This window comes from Oncorhynchus masou, chromosome 33 (assembly GCF_036934945.1).
Source record: "Oncorhynchus masou masou isolate Uvic2021 chromosome 33, UVic_Omas_1.1, whole genome shotgun sequence".
Classification (NCBI taxonomy): Eukaryota; Metazoa; Chordata; class Actinopteri; order Salmoniformes; family Salmonidae; genus Oncorhynchus; species Oncorhynchus masou.
The window spans coordinates 10206642-10234337 of NC_088244.1; the positions used below are offsets into that span (position 1 = coordinate 10206642).

Below are 27696 nucleotides of genomic sequence, written 5' to 3' on the forward strand. Positions count from 1 at the left end.
GACAACCGTAAGAATAACTGTCTTCCCCGCTGATGAAGGCAGTCCGGTGATAAAATCTAAAGCGATGTGAGACCACGGTCGAGAGGGAATGGGAAGCGGTCTGAGACGGCCGGCAGGAGGAGAGTTCCCAGATTTAGTCTGCGCGCAGACCGAACAAGCGGCGACAAATCGACGCGCGTCACGTTCCCGAGTGGGCCACCAGAAACGCTGGCGAATGGAAGCGAGCGTACCCCGAACGCCGGGGTGGCCGGCTAACTTGGCAGAGTGGGCCCACTGGAAGAACGGCCGGACGAGTAGGAACGGGAACGAACAGAAGGTTCCTAGGACAAGCTCGCGGCGACGGAGTGTGAGCGAGTGCTTGCTTTACCTGCCTCTCAATTCCCCAGACAGTCAACCCGACAACACGCCCGTCAGGGAGAATCCCCTCGGGGTCGGTGGAGACCTCAGAAGAACTGAAGAGACGAGATAAAGCATCAGGCTTGGTGTTTTTGAGCCCGGACGATAAGAAATAACAAACTCGAAACGAGCGAAAAACAGAGCCCAACGAGCCTGACGCGCATTAAGTCATTTGGCTGAACGGATGTACTCAAGGTTCCTATGGTCAGTCCAAACGACAAAAGGAACGGTCGCCCCCTCCAACCACTGTCGCCATTCGCCTAGGGCTAAGCGGATGGCGAGCAGTTCGCGATTACCAACATCATAGTTACGTTCTGACGGCGATAAGCGATGAGAGAAAAACGCGCAAGGATGGACCTTGCCGTCAGAGAGAGAGCGCTGAGAAAGAATGGCTCCCACGCCCACCTCTGACGCGTCAACCTCAACAACAAACTGTCTAGAGATGTCAGGTGTAACAAGAATAGGTGCGGATGTAAAACGATTCTTAAGAAGATCAAAAGCTCCCTGGGCGGAAACGGACCACTTAAAGCACGTCTTAACAGAAGTAAGGGCTGTGAGAGGAGCTGCCACCTGACCGAAATTACGGATGAAACGACGGTAGAAATTAGCGAAGCCCAGAAAGCGCTGCAGCTCGACGCGTGACTTAGGAACGGGCCAATCAATGACAGCCTGGACCTTAGCGGGATCCATCTTAATGCCCTCAGCGGAAATAACGGAACCGAGAAAGGGACAGAGGCGGCATGAAAAGTGCACTTCTCAGCCTTCACATAAAGACAGTTCTCCAAAAGGCGCTGGAGGACGCGTCGCACGTGCTGAACATGAATCGAGAGAGACGGTGAAAAAATCAGGATATCGTCCATGTAAACGAAAACAAAAATGTTCAGCATGTCTCTCAGGACGTCGTTAACTAGTGCCTGAAAGACAGCTGGAGCGTTAACGAGGCCGAAAGGAAGAACCCGGTATTCAAAGTGCCCTAACGGAGTGTTAAACGCCGTCTTCCACTCGTCCCCCTCCCTGATGCGCACGAGATGGTAGGCGTTACGAAGATCCAATTTGGTGAAAAACCTGGCTCCCTGCAGGATCTCGAAGGCTGAAGACATAAGAGGAAGCGGATAACGATTCTTAACTGTTATGTCATTCAGCCCTCGATAATCCACGCATGGGCGCAGGGACCCGTCCTTCTTCTGAACAAAAAAAAAACCCCGCTCCGGCGGGGGAGGAGGAGGAGACTATGGTACCGGCGTCGAGCGAAACCGACAAATAATCCTCGAGAGCCTTACGTTCGGGAGCCGACAGAGAGTATAATCTACCCCGGGGGGGAGTAGTTCCCGGAAGGAGATCAATACTACAGTCATACGACCGGTGTGGAGGGAGAGAAGTGGCCTTGGAACGACTGAACACCGTGCGCAGATCGTGATACTCCTCCGGCACCCCTGTCAAATCGCCAGGCTCCTCCTGTGAAGAAGAGACAGAGGAAACAGGAGGGATAGCAGACATTAAACAGGTTACATGACAAGAAACATTCCAGGATAGGATAGCATTACTAGACCAATTAATAGAAGGGTTATGGCGCACTAGCCAGGGATGACCCAAAACAACAGGTGTAAAAGGTGAACGAAAAATTAAAAAAGAAATGGTTTCGCTATGATTACCAGAGACAGTGAGGGTTAAAGGCAGCGTCTCACGCTGAATCTTGGGGAGAGAACTACCATCTAAAGCGAACAAGGCCCTGGGCTCCCTAACTGTCTGAGAGGAATGTCATGTTCCCGAGCCCAGGTCTCGTCCATAAAACAGCCCTCCGCCCCCAGAGTCTATCAAGGCACTGCAGGAAGCAGATGAACCGGGCCAGCGGAGATGGACCGGAAAGGTAGTGCGTGATCCAGAAGGAGAGGCCTGAGTAGTTGCGCTCACCAGTAGCCCTCCTCTTACTGATGAGCTCTGGCTTTTACTGGACATGAGGTGACAAAATGACCAGCGGAGCCGCAGTAGAGACAGAGGCGATTGGTGATTCTCCGTTCCCTCTCCTTGGCCGAGATGCGAATACCCCCAGCTGCATAGGCTCAGCATCCGAGCCGGCGGAGGAGGGTGGCAGTGATGCGGCAGGTGGCAGTGATGTGGAGAGGGGAGCAACGGAGAACGTGAGCTCCTTTCCACGAGCTCGGCGACGAAGATCAAACCGTCGCTCTATGCGAATAGCGAGAGCTATTAAGGAGTCCAGACTGGAAGGAACCTCCCGGGAGAGGATCTCATCCTTAACCTCGACGTGGAGACCCTCCAGAAAACGAGCGAGCAAAGCCGGCTCGTTCCAGTCACTAGAGGCAGCGAGAGTGCGAAACTCAATAGAATAATCCGTTATGGATCTATTCCCCTGACATAGGGAAGACAGGGCCCTGGAAGCCTCCTCGCCAAAAACAGAACGGTCAAAAACCCGTATCATCTCCTCCTTAAAGTCCTGATACTGGTTAATACACTCAGCCCTCGCCTCCCAGACTGCCGTGCCCCACTCACGCGCCCGTCCGGTAAGGAGAGAAATGACGTAGGCGATGCGGGCTGCGCTCCTGGAGTAAGTGTTGGGCTGGAGAGAGAACACCACATCACACTGAGTGAGGAATGAGCGGCACTCAGTGGGCTCCCCAGAGTAACACGGCGGGTTGTTGATCCTGGGCTCCGGAGACTCGGAAACCCTGGAAGTGGGCGGTGGATCGAGGTGGAGTTGGTGAACCCGTCTTGTGAGGTCGGAGACTTGGACGGCCAGGGTCTCAACGGCATGTTGAGCAGCAGACAATTCCTCCTCGTGTCTGCCTAGCATCGCTCCCTGGATCTCGACGGCGGAGTGAAAAGGGTCCGGAGCCGCTGGGTCCATTCTTGGTCTGATTCTTCTGTTATGAACTTGAGTGAAGACCCAAAAGCGGTTTTAACAGAAAACAGAGTTCTTTAATGAAAATACAGGAATGGCATAAATCCTCTTCCAACGTTGTCAGCGGAACAAAAGGAACGTTAGTATAGTGCAGGATGCTCCTGCCAGGCAGACTCCGACAGGACAGGACAAGGTGGAAGCAAACGAGACGACAGCCTGCTTCTGGCATCAAAAAACACAAACAAGAATCAGACACTGAAAGTAGCAGGAACAGAGAAAGAAATAGAGACCTAATCAGAGGGGGAAGAGAGAACAGGTGGGGAAAGAGAGAATGAGCTAGTTAGGGGAAATGTAGAACAGCTGAGGAATGAGAGACAGAGAAGGTAACCTAAAAAGACCAGCAGAGAGAGAGAATGAAGAGAAAGGACAGGAACAGACATAACAAGACATGACATTACCACCTCCCCCACACTAACTTTACAACATTCAAACTTACAATGCTTTTCTTTCATTATTTATGCATGAATACAATGGCTCACTGTTCATTGTTGGCATTTCCTGCCTAAGTGTGCCCACTTTGCCAATGAAGTAATAATTTAAATAATTGGCAACATCGAATGGTTTTGTGATGAATAAACCATCTGATTCCTTGAAAGATGGAGTTGAGTTTGTCTTTCTGACCATCATTTAATTTAATATACTCAAAAATGTATATATAATTGATCTTGGCTTCATAATAATACCATTTCTTATTTTTATTGGGTCAGATGTGCAGCCAGACCTATTAGCCACTCCCCCCCCATCTCTTTTTTTGTCATGGGATATAAACACTGGGTTGTTATTTTACCTGAAATACACAAGGTCCTCTACTCTGACAATTAATCCACTGAGAAAAGGGTAAACCAAGTTTATTTCTAGGAATCTCTCCCCCTTCAGGCTTCTTCTTCTTCAGACTTTATATGGCTGTTGGCAACCAACTTTAAGGTGCATTTACCTCCACCAACTGGACTGGACTGTGGACCTCCGTTCATCTTTCAATCACCCACATGGGTATATGCTCCTAAAAACCAATGAGGAGAATGGAGAGGCGGGACTTGCAGCGCGTCAAGCGTCACAAATAGAACCAAAGTTCTATTTTAGTGCCTGGCTATGCAGATGCTCGTTGACGTGTGCGAGCAGTGTGGGTGCACAGATTGAATAACTTGTATGTTTACATTTATTTTGCAACGCTCTCGCACATGACGTGGGCGGTGTGGTCAGCATGTTACACTTTATATATACATTCCAGAAGACTGAAATATATCAAAACTGTTTGACAGAGAAACACCAGATTTTCAGCGTGGAATTTTTAACATTTATTTATTCATTATTAAATTCTGAAAAATATGAATAACATTCCACCCATGAGGCCACTTTTTGAAGTCAGTTTCTTAACAGGTGCATGTTTATCAATAATTGGAAGAAGCCATTTCATAAATTCATCAAGTGCAGTGTCTGGATGCTCCTTATTAATCATATCAGACAAACAAATATTTTTAACATCATCCACATAAGACTCACAGCAAAATATTTGATACACTATTTTAGGCCCAACATTTTGAAATGTGGCTTTCCTGGATATTGCTACTATATTGTGATCACTGCATCCAACGGGTACGGACACAGATTTAGAACAAAGTTCTCCAGTATAAGTAAAAACGTGATCGATACATGTGGATGATCTTGTTCCTGTAGTGTTTCTAAACACCCTGGTAGGTTGATTAATAACCTGAACCAGATTACAGGCACTGGAAACAGTGAGAAGCTTTGTGTTGAGCAGACAGCTTGATGAAAACCAGTCAATGTTCAGGTCCCCAAGAAAGTGGACCTCTCGGTTTACATCACATAGCAAGCATTTTACACACATTATTTAGATACTGTTAGCACTTGGTGGCCTTTAAAATAATAGGCTTCAGACGAGGCAGGTGAACCTGCAACCACAACACATCAATAACTCTTGACATGAGATCTTCTCTAAGCATTACAGGGATATGGCTCTGAATATACAATGAGTGGAGAAAACATTACGAACATCTGCTCTTTCCATGACATAGATTGACCATGTGAATCCAGGCGAAAGCTTGGAGACAATTGAGACATGGATTGTGTACGTGTGCCATTCAGAGGGTGAATGAGCCAGACAAAGATTGAAGTACCTTTGAACAGGGTACGGTAATAGGTGGCAGGTGGTTATGTAAAGGGGCACAGGTTTGTTTCAAGAACTGCAACACTGTTGCTGTTTTTTCGCTCAACAATCACCCACATGGGTATATGCTCCTAAAAACCAATGAGGAGAATGGAAAGGCTGGACTTGCAGCGGGTCAAGCGTCACAAATAGAACCACGTTCTATTTGTGTGTGTCAAGAATGGAACTGTGGGAAGCGTTGAAGTCAATGTGGGCCAGCATCCCTGTGGAACACTTTCGACACCCTGTAGACTCCATACCCCAACAAATTCAGGCTGTTCTGAGGTCAAAAGGGAGGGTGCAACTCAGTATTAGAAAGGTGTTTCTAATGTTGGTATAGTCAGTGGGATGGTACAGTGCCTTGCAAAAGTATTCATCCCCCTTGAAATTTTTCCTATTTTGTTGCATTACAACCTGTAATTTAAATGGATTTTTATTTGGATTTCATGTAACAAACATACTCAAAATAGTCCAAATTGGTGAATTGAAATTTAAAAAATTATTTGTTTCAAAGAATTATACAAAATAAAAAATGGAAAAGTGGTGCGTTCATATGTATTCACCTCCTTTGCTATGAAGCCCCTAAATGAGATCTGGTGCAAACAATTACCTTCAGAAGTCACATAATTAGTTACATAAAGTCCACCTGTGTGCAATCTAAGTGTCACATGATCTGTCACATGATCTCAGTATATATACACCTGTTCTGAAAGGCCCCAGAGTCTGCAACACCACTAAGCTGCATGAAGACCAAAGAGCTCTCCAAACAGGTCAAGGACAATGTTGTGGAGAAGTACAGATCAGGGTTGGGTTATAAGAAAATATCCAAAACATTGAACATCCCACGGAGCACCCATAAATTCATTATTTAAAAAAATTAAGAATATTGTACACAATCCACGACAAACCTGCCAAGAGAGGGCCACCCACCAAACTCACGGACCAGGCAAAGAGGGCGTTAATCAGAGAGGCAACAAAGAGACCAAAGATAACCCTGAAGGAGCTGCAAAGCTTCACAGTGGAGATTGCAGTATCTGTCCATACACTCCACTAAGCTGGGCTTGGAAGAGTGGCCAGAAAAAAATAAGCAAACATGTTTGGTGTTTCCCAAACATATGGAAGAAGGTACTCTGGTCAGATGAGACTAAAATTGAGCTTTTTGGCCATCAAGGAAATGCTATGTCTGGCGCAAACCCAACACCTCTCATCACCCCGAGAACTCGATCTCCACAGTCCAGCATGGTGGTGGCAGCATCATGCTGTGGGGATGTTTTCATCAGCAGGGATTGGGAAACTGGTAAGAATTGAAGGAATGATGGATGGTGCTAAATACAGGGACATTCTTGAGGGAAACCTGTTTCAGTCTGGGATGGGATGGGGCTTCACTTTCCAGCAGGACAATGACCCTAAGCATACTGCTAAAGCAAAACTCGAGTGGATTAAGGGGAAACATTTAAATGTCTTGGAATGGCCCAAACCTCAATCAAATTGAGAATCTGTGGTACGACTTAAAGATTGCTGTACACCAGCGGAACCCATCCAACTTGAAGGAGCTGGAGCAGTTTTGCCTTGAAGAATGGGGAAAATCCCAGTGGTTAGATGTGCCAAGCTTATAGAGACATACCCCAAGAGACTTGCAGCTGTAATTGCTGCAAAAGGTGGTTCTACAAAGTATTGACTTTGGGGGGGAGGTGAATAGTTATGCACGCTCAAGTTTTCTGTTTTTTTTTTGTCTTATTTCTTGTTTGTTTCAACGGTAAAAAATATTTTGCACCTTCAACGTGTTAGGCATGTTGTGTAAATCAAATGATACAAACCTCCCAAAAATCTATTTTAATTCCAGGTTGTATGGCAACAAAATAGGAAAAATGCCAAGGGGGGTGAATACTTTCGAAGCCACTGTACCAACACCTCCCCCATAAGCATTCCTGTCTCTTCTATAGATGTTATATCCTTGTATTGCTACTGCTGTATCATCAAAGGAATTATCTAAGTAGTCTCAGAAATGGCAAATATATTAATGTTATCATGTTAGCAAGTTATTGATTTCATTAAACTTAACCTTGGGGTGGCAGGACAGCCTAGTGGTTAGAGCATTAGACTAGTAACTAGAAGGTTGCAAGTTCAAACCCCCAAGCAGACAAGGTACAAATCTGTCGTTCTGCCCCTGAACAGGCAGTTAACCCACTGTTTCTAGGCCGTCATTGAAAATAAGAATTTGTTCTTAACTGACTTGCCTAGTCAAATAAAGGTAAAAAATCTATAATAATTCTAAGGCTACATATATTAATATGGGCTACTCACATGCTGAGATTCTATCAGAGAGGAGAGAGGGTGAGCTGGAACAGATCACATACCAGCTACTGTAACACTAGGGAAGGAGAAGGGCAACAGCACCAGCCCCCGCCTTTCTTTCCTTCGCTCTCTCTCTCATTTGTTTTTCTTGCTTCCCTCAGTAACTCCACAGTTCAATTCAGACGCTGGTGGCAGGCTACAATTAAGAGTATCTGTAAAGAGCCATGGAGTCTTGACTCTTGTGTTTTCACTGAAGACACTCACAGCGGTACACAAGACATCCATCATCCTTCTGAGACGCGCTGGCACAGGTTGTTTGTTTTCTTTTGGTTTTGAAGAGGAGGGGTTGTAGCAGCGTTCACACGGGGACTGAAGGAAACCCCGCCGTTACAACGCTGTCCCGCACCAACACAGGGACACAGGGAGGGGGTAAGTTACCTTCTGATCTTTTTTAGGGGACAAAGACCCCCCTCCACCCCCCCATTACACATCTTTACTCAGGCAATGCTTTGACCTAAATGAGCATGATATGCTGATAGGTTATATGGCGTTGTCCTCTACTTAACAGAGGCTATATGTTGTTGTCCTGTACTTAACAGAGGCTATATGGTATCCTCTACTTAACAGAGCCTATATGGTGTCCTCTACTTATCAGAGCCTGTATGTTGTTGTCCTCTACTTATCAGAGGCTATATGGTGTTGTCCTCTACTTAGCAGAGCCTGTATGGTGTTGTCCTCTACTTAGCAGAGGCTATATGGTGTTGTCCTCTACTTAGCAGAGGCTATATGGTGTTGTCCTCTACTTATCAGAGGCTATATGGTGTTGTCCTCTACTTAGCAGAGCCTGTATGGTGTTGTCCTCTACTTAGCAGAGGCTATATGGTGTTGTCCTCTACTTATCAGAGGCTATATGGTGTTGTCCTCTACTTAGCAGAGCCTGTATGGTGTTGTCCTCTACTTATCAGAGGCTATATGGTGTTGTCCTCTACTTAGCAGAGCTTGTATATTGTTGTCCTCTACTTATCAGAGGCTATATGGTGTCCTCTACTTATCAGAGCCTGTATGTTGTTCTCTACTTATCAGAGGCTATATGGTGTCCTCTACTTATCAGAGCCTGTATGTTGTTGTCCTCTACTTAACAGAGGTTACATGGTGGTAACAACTATTAGGCAGGATAATGTCTTACTTCCCACAGTGTTGCTTGTCTCCTATGTCTTTGCCTTCCCACAGTGTTGCTTGTCTCCTATGTCCCACAGTGTTGCTTGTCTCCTATGTCTTTGCCTTCCCACAGTGTTGCTTGTCTCCTATGTCTTTCCCTTCCCACAGTGTTGCTTGTCTCCTACGTCTTTCCCTTCCCACAGTGTTGCTTGTCTCCTATGTCTTTGCCTTCCCACAGTGTTGCTTGTCTCCTATGTCTTTCCCTTCCCACAGTGTTGCTTGTCTCCTATGTATTTGCCTTCCCACAGTGTTGCTTGTCTCCTATGTCCCACAGTGTTGCTTGTCTCCTATGTCCCACAGTGTTGCTTGTCTCCTATGTCCCACAGTGTTGCTTGTCTCCTATGTATTTGCCTTCCCACAGTGTTGCTTTTCTCCCATGTCTTTGCCTTCCCACAGTGTTGCTTGTCTCCTATGTCTTTGCCTTCCCACAGTGTTGCTTGTCTCCTATGTCTTTGCCTTCCCACAGTGTTGCTTGTCTCCTATGTCTTTCCCTTCCCACAGTGTTGCTTGTCTCCTATGTCTTTGCCTTCCCACAGTGTTGCTTGTCTCCTATGTCTTTGCATTCCCACAGTGTTGCTTGTCTCCTATGTCTTTGCCTTCCCACAGTGTTGCTTGTCTCCTATGTCTTTCCCTTCCCACAGTGTTGCTTGTCTCCTATGTCCCACAGTGTTGCTTGTCTCCTATGTATTTGCCTTCCCACAGTGTTGCTTGTCTCCTATGTCCCACAGTGTTGCTTGTCTCCTATGTCCCACAGTGTTGCTTGTCTCCTATGTCCCACAGTGTTGCTTGTCTCCTATGTATTTGCCTTCCCACAGTGTTGCTTGTCTCCTATGTCTTTGCCTTCCCACAGTGTTGCTTGTCTCCTATGTCTTTGCCTTCCCACAGTGTTGCTTGTCTCCCATGTCTTTGCCTTCCCACAGTGTTGCTTGTCTCCTATGTCTTTGCCTTCCCACAGTGTTGCTTGTCTCCTATGTATTTGCCTTCCCACAGTGTTCCTTGTCTCCTATGTCTTTGCCTTCCCACAGTGTTGCTTGTCTCCTATGTCTTTGCCTTCCCACAGTGTTGCTTGTCTCCTATGTCTTTCCCTTCCCACAGTGTTGCTTGTCTCCCATGTCTTTGCCTTCCCACAGTGTTGCTTGTCTCCCATGTCTTTGCCTTCCCACAGTGTTGCTTGTCTCCCATGTCTTTGCCTTCCCACAGTGTTGCTTGTCTCCCATGTCTTTGCCTAAGTTGGATGGGTAATGGTGGGTGTCCTGGCTGAGAGGTGGAGGGGTGGATTCATTGAGGTTATGCTGTTTTTACAGTAACATTTAGCTATAGTCTGAACAGTCTTTTGAAAGAAAGGGCCTGGTGTGAGGGGAGTTCAGTGCTGGTTAGATTAGCTTGTCGGGGAGATTATCAGGTTGCTTGTGGAGTGTGTAAGGCTGATCTGGGGTCTGAGGGAGGGTGAGTAGGCTGCACCACTGAAGGACCAGAACACCCAGGGCATTGATGCAGGATTACGGCCTGACATTCCACTGCCCTCTGAGGGAACATGGGAGGAAACACAGCCATGAGCGTGGTTGGGGTGGTCGGTGTGTGTGTGTGTGTGTACTGTTGAAGACGGAAGTTTACATACACTTAGGTTGGAGTCATTAAAACTCATTTTTCAACCACTTAACAAACTATAGTTTTGGCAAGTCGGTTAGGACATCTACTTTGTGTATGACACAAGTAATTTTTCCAACAATTGTTTACAGACAGATTATTTAATTTATAAGTCACTGTATCACAATTCCAGTGGGTCAGAAGTTTATATACACTAAGTTAACTGTGCCTTTAAACAGCTTGGAAAATTCCAGAAAATTATGTCATGGTTTTAGAAGCTTCTGATAGGCTAGGTGACATAATTTGAGTCAATTGAAGGTGTACCTGTGGGTGTATTTCAAGGCCTTCCTTCAAACTTAGTGCCTCTTTGCGTGACATCATGGGAAAAGCAATAGAAATCAGCCAAGACCTCAGAAAAATTGTATACCTCCACAAGTCTGGTTTATCCTTGGGAGCAATTTCCAAACCCCTGAAAGTACCACGTTCATCTGTACAAACAATCATACGCAAGTATAAACACCATGGGACCACGCAGCCGGCATACTGCTCAGGAAGGAGACGCGTTCTGTCTCCTAGAGATGAAAGTACTTTGGTGCGAAAAGTGTAAATCAATCCCAGAACAACAAAGGACTTTGTGAAGATGCTGGAGGAAACAGGTACAAAAGTATCTATATCCACAGTAAAACAAGTCATATATCGATATAACCTGAAAGGCCGCTCAGCAAGGAAGAAGTCACTGCTCCAAAACCTCCATTAAAAAGCCAGACTGTGGTTTGAAACTGCACATGGGGACAAAGATCATACTTTTTGGAGAAATGTCCTCTGGTCTGATGAAACAAAAATAGAACTATTCTATCATGGCTGCCATTGTGTTTGGAGGAAAAAGAGGGAAGCTTGCAAGCTGAAGAACACCATTCCAACCGTGAAGCACGGGGGTGGCAGCATCATGTTGTGGGGGTGCTTTGCTACAGGAGGGACTGATGCACTTCAAAAATAGATAGCATCATGAGGTTGGAAAATTATGTGGATATATTGAAGCAACATCTTTAGACAATCAGTCAGGAAGTGAAAGTTTGGTCGCAAATGGGTCTTCCAAATGGACAATGACCCCACACATACTTCCAAAGTTGTGGCAAAATGGCTTAAGGACAATAAAGTCAAGCTTTGGAGTTGCCATCACAAAGCCCTGACCTCAATCCTATAGAAAATGTGGACAGAACTGAAGAAGCATGTGAGAGCCAGGAGGCCTACAAACCTGACTCAGGTACACCAGCTCTGTCAGGAGGAATGGGCCAAAAATCACCCAACCTATTGCGGGAAGCTTGTGGAAGGCTACCCGACACTTTTGACTCAAGTTAAACAATTTAAAGGCAATGCTACCAAATACTAATTGAGTGTATGTAAACTTCTGACCCACTGGGAATGTGATGAAAGAAATACAAGATTAAATAAATCATTCTCTCTACTATTATTCTGACATTTCACATTCTTAAAATAAAGTGGTCATTCTAACTGACCTAAGACAGGGAATTTTTACTAGGATTAAATGTCAGGAATTGTGAATAACTGAGTTTAAATTTACTTGGCTAAGGTGTATGTAAACTTCCGATTTCAACTGTGTGTGTGTGTGTGTGTGTCTGGGTCTGTCTGGGTCTGTGTGTGTGTGGGTGTGTGTGTGTGTGTGTGTGTCTGGGTCTGTCTGGGTCTGTGTGTGTGTGTGTGTGTGTGTGTGTCTATCTGTACTTTTGACAGCTTCACTTGGCAGACTGTAACGCTGGAACAAACTTTTCCTGTTGTGTTTCCCCTACAAACATGACCGTGATGTTCTGGAAAATGAGTGTGTTTGTGTGGGTACTTCTGTTTGATAAGCTGAGTAAGGGTTTTGTTGAGAAAAGTGGTTCCATTGTTTCATTGTGACAGTCTCTTTAAGTAATATTAATAGCTCGTAAGATTAATTTAGTTTCTGTGCCCGGATTATGTACTCACACGATGGCCATGTTTGTTGGAAACTTAACCAGCACAATCTCAGTCGCACTGCGTCAAATCAGATCCATCTCAAGTTGTGTTGTAACCTTCAGTCTCATACCTGTCTCACAGTTGTAACCTACAGTCTCATACCTGCCTCCCATACACTCTCATAGTCTCACAAAATGAGATAAACATGGTTAACAAGTGGTTTGTCCTTCATAAAGACCTTGGTTGCCAATACTGTCAGACCTAGAGACCTATCACTCTCTCTGAACCGTGGAAGGTCAGAGGGTTTAAAGCTTGTAACGCAGGGGAATGTGCAGGTGGGATTCTGGCCAGGTCTGGCATCCCAGTCACAGGCTTCTTTCTTCTCAGTTGCATATGAGCAAGTTGCCATTGAACAGTCATCTGTCTTGTTTACCCACCAAACAGGTCTAAGCCATTGTTTATAGTGCTGTGTGCATGTGTACATATCATACATTTTTGATCCCACATTTTTGGTGTCTTTGAGTGTGTTCTATGTACAGCAGGGAAGTCAGTCCTTTGGGTAAGGATGTGGGTACACAGACCGGTGAGCCACTGCAGCCCCTTAAAGACTTCAGATGTTTTGTGGCCCCCACCCGCCATCAAAGTTGCCCATCCCTGATGTATAAATATTTGTTTTTATTTTTCATCAAAAAATCTTCCTCTCTTCTGTTCCAGGGACCCAGGTCAAAGATGGCAGCCAGCTCCGGGATCGAAGGCAGCCATGTTGGTGAAGGTGAACAGCATTGGCAGGAACCAGTCCGTGGTGCCCACTAGCACCCAGCACCTCAACACTCTCAGCCCTGGGAGCCCTGCTGTGTACCAGGTCCACTCAGACAGACCCAGTCCCAGACCCATATCCAGCCCTGCAGGCAAGATGGCTGCCCCTGTGGACCACAAGCAAGCCTTCCACCTGAAGAAGGGAGACAACGGTAACTTCGGCCTGGTGATGCCCTCCACTGGCAGCCAGGTCTACCAGACTCCACAGAGGTGTCAGGCTGGCACCCCCCAGCCCTCCTCCCCCCATTACGGTGCCACTCCGCCCATCTATGATGAACCACCCATGGAAACACCTATCTATGATGAGCCCCCGATGGAGGTGGAGGGGGCCGCCCTCCTGAATAGGTCCTCCACCCCAACCACCAGCCTGCAGAGGATCCGCCAACCCCAGACCCAGACCCACCACCAGACCCAGCAGCAACCCAAGCTGCTTCAATACCCAGCCTCTCACCCGACCTCCAAACACAAGAGGAATCCCTCCGCCACAGAGTACAGCCCCGCTGGACGGGAGTGCATCAAACACATGGTCAACGTGGACCCTGCCACCTGCAAGCAGAGCCCCTTATCCCATCCTATCCAGACAGAGCAGGCCCCTGCTCTAGACCCTGAGCTGCCCCCCTCTCCATCCCCATGCCCAGTCGTGACCCAGCCCAGGCCCAAGGAGGTGAGCCTGGAGAAGAAGCAGTCGTGGCGTCTCCTGGAGACCAGCGTGAGGAAGAACATGGACGCGCGGCACAGCCGGCAGAACAGTGTGGCGTCCCAGGAGTACCCAGCGCCGGCCGCCGTCACCCACCAGGACTCCGGCTACTCCACCGGGCCCTCGCCCAGCTTGAGGAGGAAGAACCGCCGGAGAGCCCTGGGAGGTGGGGCTGGGGGAACAGGGCAGGGCCGGCCAGGCTCAGTGGGCAGCAGTGGGGAGCTCAGTGCCCTGAATGAGAAGCTGATGGCAGAGATGCGGGTGGTGGTGAGTCGATCTAACACCCTGCGTGGCAGCAAGGCCAGCCTGGACACTGAGATGTCTGACAGCTCTGTACCTCGGACCCGTTCCCCCCTGGACTCCCCGAAGAAGTACAGGGGCCGCAGCGCCTCCCGAGAGGACATCAGCGCCAGTAACCACTCTCTGTACCGGACCGGGAGCGGGAGTACCCATGGCGACGTGCCCCTCTCGCCCCTGGCGTCGGAGGGCATGGTGCGGCAGAAACGGACCTATGAGAAGGTGGACACTCTGGAGAAGAGCATCATCAGCCAGAACAGCCTGTCCTCCTCGGAGCCCCACATGTCCCTCTCACAGGTACAGTTCAGTACAGCCCGCCTCTCAACACTGTGTACTGTATCTGGGGGGGGGGGAATGTTATACTTGTCTTAGCATTCAGACCTCTTTGTGAATACACAGTAGAAAACAGGCCTGTTCCTCTGGCGTGTGTTATATATAGTTAAGTGTTGATATGTTGACATGTGTAGGGTGGCTGCTTGAGTTCCAGCACACTGGTTGAATCAACGTTGTTTCCTCGTCATTTAAATGAAATTACGTTGAACCAACGTGGACTAGACGTTGTCTGTACACAGTGCGAGGACCGATCCAGCCATATGACCGGGCGGTCTGTGTGAGGAAGGCTCTGTACTCTCGGTCTCATATGACTGGGCGGTCTGTGTGAGGAAAGCTCTGTACTCTCGGTCTCATATGACTGGGCGGTCTGTGTGAGGAAAGCTCTGTACTCTCGGTCTCATATGACTGGGCGGTCTGTGTGAGGAAAGCTCTGTACTCTCGATCTCATATGATAGGGCGGTCTGTGTGAGGAAAGCTCTGTACTCTCGGTCTCATATGACTGGGCGGTCTGTGTGAGGAAAGCTCTGTACTCTCGGTCTCATATGACTGGGCGTGTGCTAATTAGCCTCGTTAGGTGTATTACTGCAGGTCAGCTGGAATGTCTACCATCCATGCCCTGGGAATTCTCTCTCCATCTCTCTCCGACTCTGTCTCTACCAAAAATAAAGCTGCTGCCTTTCTCCTTGCTATTGTTAGAAGCAGTTCTAGGGAACAACAATTGTTCTATTTCCTCCCGTGTTCTGTTGGAGATGTGGCAGTGTGTAGGCGATGCGAAGGGAAGGCATTGTGAGGCGGCAATCATCTCTATCTCTCCCTGTCTTCTTTTCTCTGGGATTCACCTCCCTCTCACTTCAGCCTTCAGGAGAAAAATTGGACGCTGTCGACATCCTGTCGCCGTAGGAACAATGCAGAAGAAAGCTGCTTGTTCTCAGTTTCCTGTTGCCAGTCTGTTCCATTCCAGGAAAAGGGCCTCGGAGTGCCTTGAATCCTATTGGAGTTGTTTCTAATCACATGTTTTCCTTCCTGTAAAAAAAACAACGTCACGTTAATGCAGTGTGTGTATTGCCACCTGAGACAGCCCCAAGCCTCCTCACCTTGTTTTAGAAATAGTTTATAGCGTGATTTGGGTTAGCCTAGTTGCTTGTTGTGGCTGATTAATTATAATGTTAGGCCGTGAGTTGTTTTTGTCAAAGGCTTTATCAACTCAAACCGCATCCTCCCCCGCAACTAAGAGTCTGGCTGCTCTGCAGGGACAACCTGCACATAAAAACTAAAAACACAGAACGAGGACTCCACAGGCTACACGTTTGCGGTAGACAGGAAAAATAAACATGAAACGCGCATGAGTTTTAATGGGGGGGCGAACGCTCCACTCCCCCACGTGAGGTGTCACTCAGCTTTCCAAATCCATAAGGTGACTTTAGTCACCTCCACCAAGAAAACACTGCAAGCCTGGAGAAGATCTCCTGCAGAGAGAACGAGTGAGGAAAAAACTGAGGAAGAGAGAGATTCCATTCCGCTCTCAGCATCTATCTGTCAGGTGAGTCAGTGATCGATGTGCAAGGACTCAAAGTGCTTTGAGAGAACTGGATCATAGGATTCAGTGGGCGTGTCCGAATACTCATAAATAGTAGGCATTTGGGGTTTGCATAAAAAAAAATCTTTCATTTTTAAATGCTTTAAATGCCAGGATGTTGTACTCATTTCACCTTTTTGTGCTATTGAGGAAGATAAGCATCTTTCCAAACTTCTGTGTGTTTAACAACAGCTGATAATCAGCTGAGGGGACACGCTGTACCAACATGAATGAATTGCGGAAATCAACGCAATTGTGCATGAGGTGATGCGTTCTCAGTAGGATGAGCCTAGTATGTTGATATATTAGTTGCTTACTGCATTAGTTTTTACTACAAATCAGACGGGCTAGACATTCTGGACCCTCTCTTTCTAAAATTATCTTCTGAAATTGTTGCAACCCCTATTACTAGTCTGTTCAACCTCTCTTTCGTATCGTCTGAGATCCCCAAAGATTGGAAAGCTGCCGCGGTCATCCCCCTCTTCAAAGGTGGTGACACTCTAGACCCAAACTGCTACAGACCTATATCTATCCTACCCTGTCTTTCTAAGGTCTTCGAAAGCCAAGTTAACAAACAGATTACTGACCATTTCGAATCCCACCATACCTTCTCCGCTATGCAATCTGGTTTCAGAGCTGGTCATGGGTGCACCTCAGCCACGCTCAAGGTCCTAAACGACGTCATAACTGCCATCAATAAGAGACATTACTGTGCAGCCGTATTCATCGACCTGGCCCAGGCTTTCGACTCTGTCAATCACTGTATTCTTATTGGCAGACTCGACAGCCTTGGTTTCTCAAATGACTGCCTAGTCTGGTTTACCAACTACTTCTCAGACAGAGTTCAGTGTGTCAAATCGGAGGGCCTGTTGTCCGGGCCTCTGGCAGTCTCTATGGGGGTGCCACAGGATTCAATCCTCGGGCTGACACTTTTCTCTGTATACATCAATGATGTTGCTCTTGCTGCTGGTGAGTCTCTGATACACCTCTACGCAGACAACACCATTCCGTATACTTCTGGCCCCTCTTTGGACACTGTGTCAACTAACCTCCAGACAAGCTTCAATGCCATACAACTCTCCTTCCGTGGCCTCCAACTGCTCTTAAATGCAAGTAAAACTAAATGTATGCTATTCAATCGATCACTGCCCGCACCTGCTCGCCCGTCCAGCATCACTACTCTGGACGGCTCTGACTTAGAATACATGGACAACTACAAATACCTAGGTGTCTGGTTAGACTGTAAACTCTCCTTCCAGACTCAGATTAAGCATCTCCAATCCAAAATTAAATCTAGAATCGGCGTCCTATATCATAACAAAGCATCCTTCACTCATGCTGCCAAACATATCCTCGTAAAACTGACCATCCTACCGATCCTCGACTTCGGTGATGTCATCTATAAAATAGCCTCCAACACTCTACTCAACAAACTGGATGCAGTCTATCACAGTGCCATCCGTTTTGTCACCAAAGCCCCATACACTACCCACCGTTGCGACCTGTACACTCTTGTTGACTGGCCCTCGCTTCACACTCATTGCCAAACCCACTGGCTACAGGTCATCTACAAGTCTCTGCTAGGTAAAGCCCCGCCTTATCTCAGCTCACTGGTCACCATAGCAGCACCCACCTGTAGCACGCGCTCCAGCTGGTATATCTCACTGGTCACCCCCAAAGCCAATTCCTCCTTTGGTCGTCTTTCCTTCCAGTTCTCTGCTGCCAATGACTGGAACGAACTGCAAAAATCACTGAATCTGGAGACTCATATCTCCCTCACTAGCTTTAAGTGCCAGCTGTCAGAGCAGCTCACAGTTCACTGCACCTATACATAGCCCATCTGTAAACAGCCCATCTATCTACCTACCTCATCCCCATACTGTATTTATTTATTTATTTATGTATCTTGCTCATTTGCACCCCAGTATCTCTACTTGCACATTCATCTTCTGCACATCTACCAGTCCAGTGTTTAATTGCTATATTGTAATTACTTTGCCACTATGGCCTATTTATTGCCTTACCTCCCTTATCTTACCTCATTTGCACTCACTGTAAATAGACTTTTTATTTTATTTTGTTCTACTGTATTATTGACTGTATGTTTTATTTATTTCATGTGTCACTCTGTGTTGTTGTATGTGTCAAATTGCTACGCTTTATCTTGGCCAGGTCGCAGTTGCAAATGAGAACTTGTTCTCAACTAGCCTACCTGGTTAAATAAAGGTGAAATAAAAAAATAAAGAGTGCATTCTAAATAGTACATAGTACGATTAGTACACAGTATGTAATTTTTACTAAACAGTACGTTGTAAATAGTATGTAGTACGATTGGTATACAGTATGTGTAAGTAAGTAAGTAGTAGGCATGCCAGATTTCAGACAGGCCACTATGTCAGTGAATCAGAGAGATGAAGAATGAGGTGGTAACAGTATGGAGACAGGAACACTGAACACATTACTGAACACAACAGCATCTAGATCACCACTGGAGTAGGTGTGTGTGTGCGTGCGCGTGCGTTTATATTAAGAGATTGTACCATGTAGTTCAGTGAACTGTATGCCAGATCAAGTGAAATAGAGGACGAGTGAAAGCGAGTGGGAAAGAAAACACAGATTTGATCCTGGCTTCAGTGTGTCATGTGTTGAGCTGGGCTTGGGGACTTACTAGGGAGAAGGTCCCGTTAAGTGCCTCTGTTTGTCAGCTCATTGAAGCTGAGTATGTGAGACTTTTTCCCACACTAGCGCTTAGCGGAGGTCACGCTAGATCCATCCACATCCATCCACATCCATCCACTATCAAAGCCGGGCCACTTTACTCAACTGGAGAATTCTCTAAAATCTGCTCTGAAAATACACTGAACTTTTCAATAAAACACACCCTCACTTTTTATACTGTCTGGACAAACTTAATAGAATTGTTGGTCTCATTCCAGGACTATTTCCATTGTTTAAAGGGAAAAGGGATCTCTGTTTTTGGCAGTAGAAATAAGAACAATCCCTTTTCATTTTTTTGGAGGGGTGGGGTTTCAGACAATGGAGATTTGGGAGTGAGGATTGGGGAGAAGGGCTCCAGGCAGTCCTACTCCCCACCTGTATGTTTCCTGGATGGGAGGAACAGAGTAGTCCCAGTCCAGTCAGGAACAGAGTAGTCCCAGTCCAGTCAGGAACAGAGTAGTCCCAGTCCAGTCAGGAACAGAGTAGTCCCAGTCCAATCAGGAACAGAGTAGTCCCAGTCCAATCAGGAACAGAGTAGTCCCAGTCCAGTCAGGAACAGAGTAGTCCCAGTCCAGTCAGGAACAGAGTAGTCCCAGTCCAGTCAGGAACAGAGTAGTCCCAGTCCAGTCAGGAACAGAGTAGTCCCAGTCCAGTCAGGAACAGAGTAGTCCCAGTCCAGTCAGGAACAGAGTAGTCCCAGTCCAGTCAGGAACAGAGTAGTCCCAGTCCAGCCCTGCAACTATTACAAAGGCACCAGTGTGTTACATATAAAAACACTGTACTCTCTGGATCACTGGGTATAATGTGTTGGAACTGGATCACTGGCTATAATGTGTTGGAACTGGTTCACTGGGTATAATGTGTTGGAACTGGTTCACTTACATTCTGGATGTACAGTACTTCTACTTCGAAATTGTAGACTCTCCTTGGGGACTTTTACTGGGTATGAGTGTACTTATGTCTCGGGGTAGTAAATGTCCAATCAGAGGTTGAGTTACTGACTGTTATTGACAGCAAAAGCCATCTTGAATGGCCTCAAATCCTCAGAGCTGATATCAGTTTTGTCTCGTGGATGAATGCGTGGTCCGTGGGGTGCATTTATCATGTACTCAAATGTGCTCCTATATGAAACGCCTACCTTATGCAGATGAATAGTCCAGGCACATGTTGAAATACATTGGGGCAGAGTCGTTTCACTGTTCATTGTCAGATCTGTAGGAGAGGAACTTGGCAGAAGCTGCCTATGCTCTGCAAGGAGACTGTGTGTGGGTTGAAATGCCTGACTGAAATGTGGTTCAGGCCCTCAGAAGCCATGTCATTCACTGCAGTATATGAACACCCATGGAAATGACTCTTCCAAAGGCCTTCAGCAAAAAGGCCTGTCTGAAATTGATAAATGAAGGGTGTCCTTAATAACCAGACATCAGCAATTAGCAGGGTCTGTAATAGTGCTTATTTTATCAAACCATAATATAAAAACTAACACAATTAATCAAGGATTTATTTGAACACACGTTGATGGTCAATGTGGCGTTAAGAGTCTGTTTTTTTGTCGTGCCATTCTCTCGTCTGTAAGACCTGCCACTGTCGCTGTCTGGATGTGTCTGTTTTGAAGGTACCCCAGCCTGCCATTCAGATTCAGGAAACATTAATGTCCTCAAAGAGGTCATTCATCTTGCAGCAGTCATCAAACATATAACATGCAACTTCAATTAGCACTGAGGTGTGACGTGAGAGGTGTCAAAGCCCTTGAGCCCAACAATGGCAGGAGAGTTTCACAGTCTACCCCAACCAAACACAGACCTTTGAAGCCCCCTCCCGCTGTTCAGATGTCATTACAACACAGTACCCTCTGGATGTAGAAAATGACAAGGCACAAAAAGAGTACATACAAGCTCCTTGTGGAATATCAAGAGACACTTTTTTGCTGACTATTATAAAAATGGGAACATAAACAACTTAATATTCCACACAGACCATCCCCTGGCATGGTGCAGTGCTATATTAACACACTACACCTCTGTTAAGAGGGGAGGTGTTAGCGATAGGTGGAAACTCGGGATACTAGAAAACGAGGACTCTTGAGTCAGCCAATGTCAACCTGTACAAATCTAGAACAGAACCGAGTACTGGAGGAGAAGGAGGGAATGATGACATATGACAACCCATTAGAGAACTGGCCACCCCTGCAGAGAAGCCAGCAGAACTACTCACCTCAGCTCCTGACAAAAGTCTCGACACAACAGCAGAACAGTCCACCCCAGACCCTGACTATAGCCTTGACATCACAGCAGAACAGACAAATGAAGAACCCCAAGCCACCCTGATAGCCCTCCTGACAACCACCCCCACACCCATTGAAATCATATACAAGCCACAGATTGTACTCCTTATGCACTCAAACGGGAAATACAGTGCCTTTGCGAAAGTATTCGGCCCCCTTGAACTTTGCGACCTTTTGCCACATTTCAGGCTTCAAACATAAATAATAATAATAATTTTGCACGTCCAATTTTTCAGTTTTTGATTTGTTAAAAAAGTTTGAAATATCCAAAAAATGTTGTTCCACTTCATGATTGTGTCCCACTTGTTGTTGATTCTTCACAAAAAAATACAGTATTATATCTTTATGTTTGAAGCCTGAAATGTGGCAAAAGGTCGCAAAGTTCAAGGGGGCCGAATACTTTCGCAAGGCACTGTATATATATATATATATATACAAGAAAATGTACTTTTTCCCAAACACACAGTGTCTAAACTCTGGTGCCCAAACACCCAGCATGCTCTAGACCTTCTGTCTGAGGACCAACTAGGGTCACCCAGCCACATAATAATACACACAGGCACAAATGACCTAAGAACACAGCAGAAAAGGGTGGCCACAGCACTGAAGGGAGTGATTGAAAAAGCTTCTTCTACTTTCCCCAACGCACAAATCTCCACTCTGCTACCACGAAAAGACTTCCACCCTGCTACCATACAGCGGGTAAACAAAAGTATTTTCCGTGACTGTGCCTCAAAGCCCAATGTCTACCTGGCTCACCACTCCACCCTAGACTTGAACAGCCTTTACAACCAGGTCCACCTACACAACGCAGCAGTGCCCACCTTTGCCCAGACACTAAAGGATATCGCCCTCAACCACTGCCCCAGCACCTCAGTGTCAGACACTCCACCCAGGCCAGTCAAGACACTCTCCCAGACGTGCGGGAGCCCCCCCCCGCCCGCCGAGAGGACCTACATCCAGACCACAGCACCACCAGCCACATCCACACCCCCACCAATCAACACCCCCCCCCCTCAACCATGCCCACACACCATTTAGAACACCTCAGATCAGACCTATGCCCCTCCTGCCCACCCCATGCACTCCACCCCCGCAAAGAGGGCCTCAACATGAATGTCACACATGCGCCCAGGCCGTGAGCAGGCAAACAGGGCCAACCCCCACTCTTACACTAGCCCAAGTCGATGGCATGTACCAGATGCTCAGCAGGCTCTGCTCACACTTACTGGCCTGAAGCCCAACCACACGACTCACATTGGACACTTTATGGAACACAAAGCCATCACTAACTCATCCTGGAATATCCAAGGCCTGAGGTCATCTGCCTTTGGCTTAAAGAGCAGGAACCTGGAGTTCACCAAAGAAATCAGAAATTCAGACATTGTCACCCTACAAGAAACATAGTATAGAGGATATGGACCCACTGGTTTCCCTCTAGGTGACAGAGAGCTGGTAATCCCATCCACCACACTACCAGGTGTGAAACAGGGAAGGGACTCAGGGGGTATGCTAATTTGGTATAGAGCAGACTTAACTCATGCTATTAAATTAATCAAAACGGGGACATTTTTCATCTGGCTAGAAATTCAAAAGGAAATTATCTTAACAGAGAAAAATGTCCTCATGTGTGTTACCTATATCACCCCCACTAGAATCCCCATACTTTAATGAAGACAGCTTCTCCATCCTGGAGGGGGAAATCAATCATTTCCAGGCCTAGGGACATGTACTAGTCTGTGGTGACCGAAATGCCAGAACTGGACAAGAACCTGACACCCTCAGCACACAGGGGGACAACCACCTGCCTGGAGGTGACAGCATTCCCTCCCCCATATGCCCCCCTCGGCACAACTATGACAACATAACCAACAAAATCGGGTCACAACTCCTGCAGCTCCGTCACATGCTGGGTATGTACATAGTCAATGGTAGACTTCGAGGGGACTTCTATAGTGGGTACATGGCAGTAGTACTGTAGACTACTTTATCACTGACCTCAACCCAGAGTCTCTCAGAACGTTCACAGTCAGCCCACTGACACCCCTATCAGACCACAGCAAAATCACAGTCTAGTTGAACAGAGCAATACTCAATCATCAAAGCCAAAGGAACTGAATAATATCAAGAAATGCTATAGATGGAAGGAAAGGAGTGTGGAAACCTACCAAAAAATAATTAGGCAACAACTAATTCAGTCCTTTTTAGACAATTTCCTGGACAAAACTTTTCACTGTAATAGTGAAGGTGTAAACTTGGCAGTTTCTCAGCTTCCCTATCAAATCAAAAAAATGTCAACAATGACAGAAGATTTTATGAAGAATGCAAAAACCTAAGAAAGAATTTGAGAAACCTATCCAACCAAAAACATAGAGACCCAGACAACCTGAGCCTACGCCTTTTGTAGAAATGCTGTTATGGCCTGATTGGGTCTTAGTGGAGCTTAGCTCCAGACCTGCTGAGGGGGTTCAGATTGGAAAGCATTGGGCCTGAGCTGTGGACAAATACACCAGTTCTGATCTGATCAACGGTCCTGTTTCGCCATGCTGCATGGATTACTAGACTATTGAAAAGATTATCATGCCGCTTTTGTTTTTCATAAGGCCACATTATGAAGCCCATACTACATAGACATATGTATTTTACAGCTGCTATGTAAAATAGGGGTACCCTCCCCGGTCCCTACCCACACATCTCTGTCAGAACAATAATGTAAAGCCTGATATATAAGAGATCAGATCTCCTCTTAACAGATCTGCTTGACTTCTACAGCATTATATGGTAAAATATGAGGTCATATGACTATGAATGTAAAAGCCCATCTTTCAAGGTTATATTACTGTTTGTTCTTCTTTAGGCCATGTAATTGAGTTTGAAAAGTCCTTTGGTAAGACATTAGTGTTGGTTCAGAGGCAAACTCACTATTGATGTGATTGTGATGAATGACCTGGATGTTCTAAAGGGAGAACAATGTTGGCCGTTTGGGATTTGATATGATTCATTGCATAAAGGGAACAAATCAAACTCATGTTATTAGATTTGTGAAAGTATAGTGAACACAATTCTAATTGCAACATGTAAAGTGTAGGTCCCATGTTTCATGAGCTGAAATAAAAGATCCCAGAAATGTTCCTCACGCACAAAAAAGCTTATTTCGCTCAAATATTGTGCACAAAACATTGCTGTTAGTGAGCATTACTCATTTGCCAAGATAATAAATCCACCAAACAGGTGTGGCATATCAATAAACTGATTGAACAATAGTATCATTACACAGGTGCACCTTGTGCTGGGGGAAACAAAAGGCCACTCTAAAATATGCAAATTTGTCACATGTTACAGATGTCTCAAGTTTTCAGGGAGCGTGTAATTGGCATGCTGACTGCAGGAATGTCCACCAGAGCTGTTGCCAGGTAATTGAATGTTAATTTCTCTACAATAAGCCGCCTGCAACGTCGTTTTAGAGAATTTGTCAGTACGTCCAACCGGTCTCACAACCGCAGACCATGCGTCAACAAGACAGCTCAGCACTTCCACATTCGGATTCATCACCTGCGGGGATCATCTGAGACCCCTCTGAAACTGTGGGTTTGCACAACTGAAGAATTTCTGCACAAACTGTCTGAAACCGTCTCAGGAAAGCTCATCCGAGTGCTCGTCGTGCTCACCAGGGTCTTGACCTGACTGCTCGGCGTTGTAACCGTCTTCAGTGGACAAATGCTCACCTTCGATGGCTGCTGGAGAAATGTGCCCTTCATGGATGAATGTATGGCGTCGTATGCGACGAGCGATTTGCTAATGTCAAAGTTGGGACTTTCCAGCAACTTTCCAGCAAACAGTGGAAGTGTTTTGGGGCGATGGAAGGGAAGCAGCCAGAGGAAGGCTACAGAGAGTGGGGGATGGAAGGGAAGCAGCCAGAGGAAGGCTACAGAGAGTGGGGGATGGTTGTTATGTTACCATATATGTGTTTAGATGAGAAAGCCACACTGGGTCACCTATTTCTAGAGTGTGATCTGCATGAATGATTCCAGATTCTACTCTGTTAACGCTTTAGGGGACATTAATAAATTGATCCTACAGTACGCACACTGACGAACACACACACACACCATAATTCACATGCTCAATGTACTGTATGTTTACAGAATTAGACACGTGCCATCAACAGACAGTAATTCACATATGATTCCAGCTGTAGCGTTTATGTCTATGCCTTGCTAAATATTCCTCCCCCTCTGGATCTTCTTCTCCAGGCAGGAACACTGGACTCCAAGGCCCAGTCGGAGATCTCGTCACAAGGCGGAGGTAATGGACACAGGGGCACCCCTCATGTAGTCAAAGTGACTGGAGACAGGAGGGGAGGTGGGGGAGGAGGAGGCGGCAGTGTGGGATACCAGTACCCTTACACCACCCTCTGTAAACCTCCTCCAGACACCAACATGGTGGACTGGGCCAGTAAGAACCTGAATCTGCACACGCAGGGCCTGTTCCGCCGTCGCGTCTCCATCGCCAACATGCTCTCCTGGAACAGAGGCTCCATCAAAAAGCCCATGCTAATCACCAGCGACCGCACCGTCAAGAAGGAGGCCTGTGAGATGTTCAAGCTGATTCAGGGCTACATGGGGGACCGTCCGGCCCGGCTGGAGCGCCGTCACACCGCGCTGCTGGTGGTCACTAAGTGCTGGGGAATGCAGGCCCTGAGGGATGAGCTGTACGTCCAGCTGGTCAGACAGACCACTGACAACCTGAGCCTGAGGAGCCTGGAGGCCGGCTGGGAATTCATGGCCATCAGCCTGTCCTTCTTCTCCCCCTCGCCCAAGTTCAGAAGCTACCTTGAGGGGTACATCCAGACACACCTGGAGCCCTCCAATGACAAGAAGAGTGAGTTTCAAAAATGCTTCTATTGATAAAAATGTTTGTACAATTTATATACAGTACATCTATGGATTATGGGTTGTTTTCCTGTAGCTGGTGGTTTCGAAATATGATTTATTTGTTTGATTAGACTTGGGTGCATCCAGAGGTGTGTTTATGTATCCGGTACTCCCGTGAGTTCAAAAACAGACAGTCGATATTGGGTTTCCCAGCTATTATTATCTGGGATTCGGGCCAGATTAAACAGGATGCAGCACTGGAAAAGTGAGACAAAAAAAATGGAGTGGGAGCAGGGTCAAAGTTGAGAGAGCCCAGCACAAAACACCATCATCTGTTTTTCAGACCTAGACACTGGGGAGAGCGTTATTGCGACAAATCTTTAATCAAAAGAACATTTTGTCTTTCCGTCCTCCTCACCACTTCATTTACAGTCATGCAGCACATTATGGAACAACAGGACATGAAGACCAAGAAGAATTCAAAGTCCCGGAAGAAGAGGAAGCAGAACAACGAGGAAGAAGAAGAGGGTGAGTTTCACTACAGTAACACTTGTTCATTCACAGAAGGAAAAAGAGGGAGGAATAACAGTTGAATTACATTTATTTGGGTGAAAAACATATACAAAAATATGTAGAATGTGTTCCTAGAGGATAGCAGTTACAAGTATTAATTAAAACACTTCCAAAGTAGTCCTCACAGTGTCCCCATCTTACAGCTGGCAGGCAGACATTCACAGAAGATATGAACCTATGATCACACTTTATGTGGATAGTCCGGATTTTCCATTAGTAGATGCTCCACATATAGTTTGTTGGTCGTCATGCCATCTGTTGATAAGCAACTGGTTGCTAAGGTTATGGTTAGGCTTGAATAAGAGTTGGAGGAAAAGTTTAGATGAAGTGTTAGGGTTAAGTTTATGGTCAGGGTTACGGTCAGGGTTACGGTCAGGGTTAAGGTCAGGGTTACGGTCAGGGTTAGGATAAGGGTTACGGTCAGGTTTAGGATAAGGGTTAAGGTCAGGTTTAGGATAAGGGTTACGGTCAGGGTTAGGATAAGGGTTATGGTCAGGGTTACGGTCAGGGTTACGGTCATGGTTACGGTCAGGGTTACGGTCAGGGTTACGGTCAGGGTTAGGATAAGGGTTAAGGTCAGGGTTAGGATAAGGGTTACGGTCAGGGTTAGGATAAGGGTTACGGTCAGGGTTAGGATAAGGGTTACGGTCAGGGTTAGGATAAGGGTTAAGGTCAGGGTTACGGTCAGGGTTAGGATAAGGGTTAGGATAAGGATAAGGTGAGGGTTAGGATAAGGGTTACGGTCAGGGTTGGGATAAGGGTTACGGTCAGGGTTAAGGTCAGGGTTAGGATAAGGGTTAAGGTCAGGGTTAGGATAAGGGTTAAGGTCAGGGTTACGGTCAGGGTTAAGGTCAGGGTTAGGATAAGGGTTAGGATAAGGTCAGGGTTAGGATAAGGGTTACGGTCAGGGTTAGGGTCAGGGTTAGGATAAGGGTTAAGGCCAGGGTTAGGATAAGGGTTACGGTCAGGGTTAGGGTCAGGGTTAGGATAAGGGT

At 46.5% G+C, this 27696-nt stretch overlaps 1 protein-coding gene across 2 annotated transcripts in view; it reads left to right on the forward strand.

The window, feature by feature from the left end:
• Nucleotides 1–27696, forward strand: part of LOC135527805 (rho GTPase-activating protein 39-like) — a 156835-nt gene that overhangs the window by 102030 nt on the left and 27109 nt on the right. Inside the window, exons 1-4 of one of the 2 annotated variants that reach the window (XM_064956394.1) lie at nucleotides 7936–8201; nucleotides 13248–14640; nucleotides 25508–26135; nucleotides 26561–26656. In XM_064956394.1, coding sequence (XP_064812466.1) covers nucleotides 13294–14640; nucleotides 25508–26135; nucleotides 26561–26656 — 2071 coding nt within the window. In that variant the 5' untranslated portion in view covers nucleotides 7936–8201; nucleotides 13248–13293. Of the gene's footprint in view, nucleotides 1–7935; nucleotides 8202–13247; nucleotides 14641–25507; nucleotides 26136–26560; nucleotides 26657–27696 lie in introns of those variants that run through there. The other variant, XM_064956393.1, reaches the window with a different exon arrangement.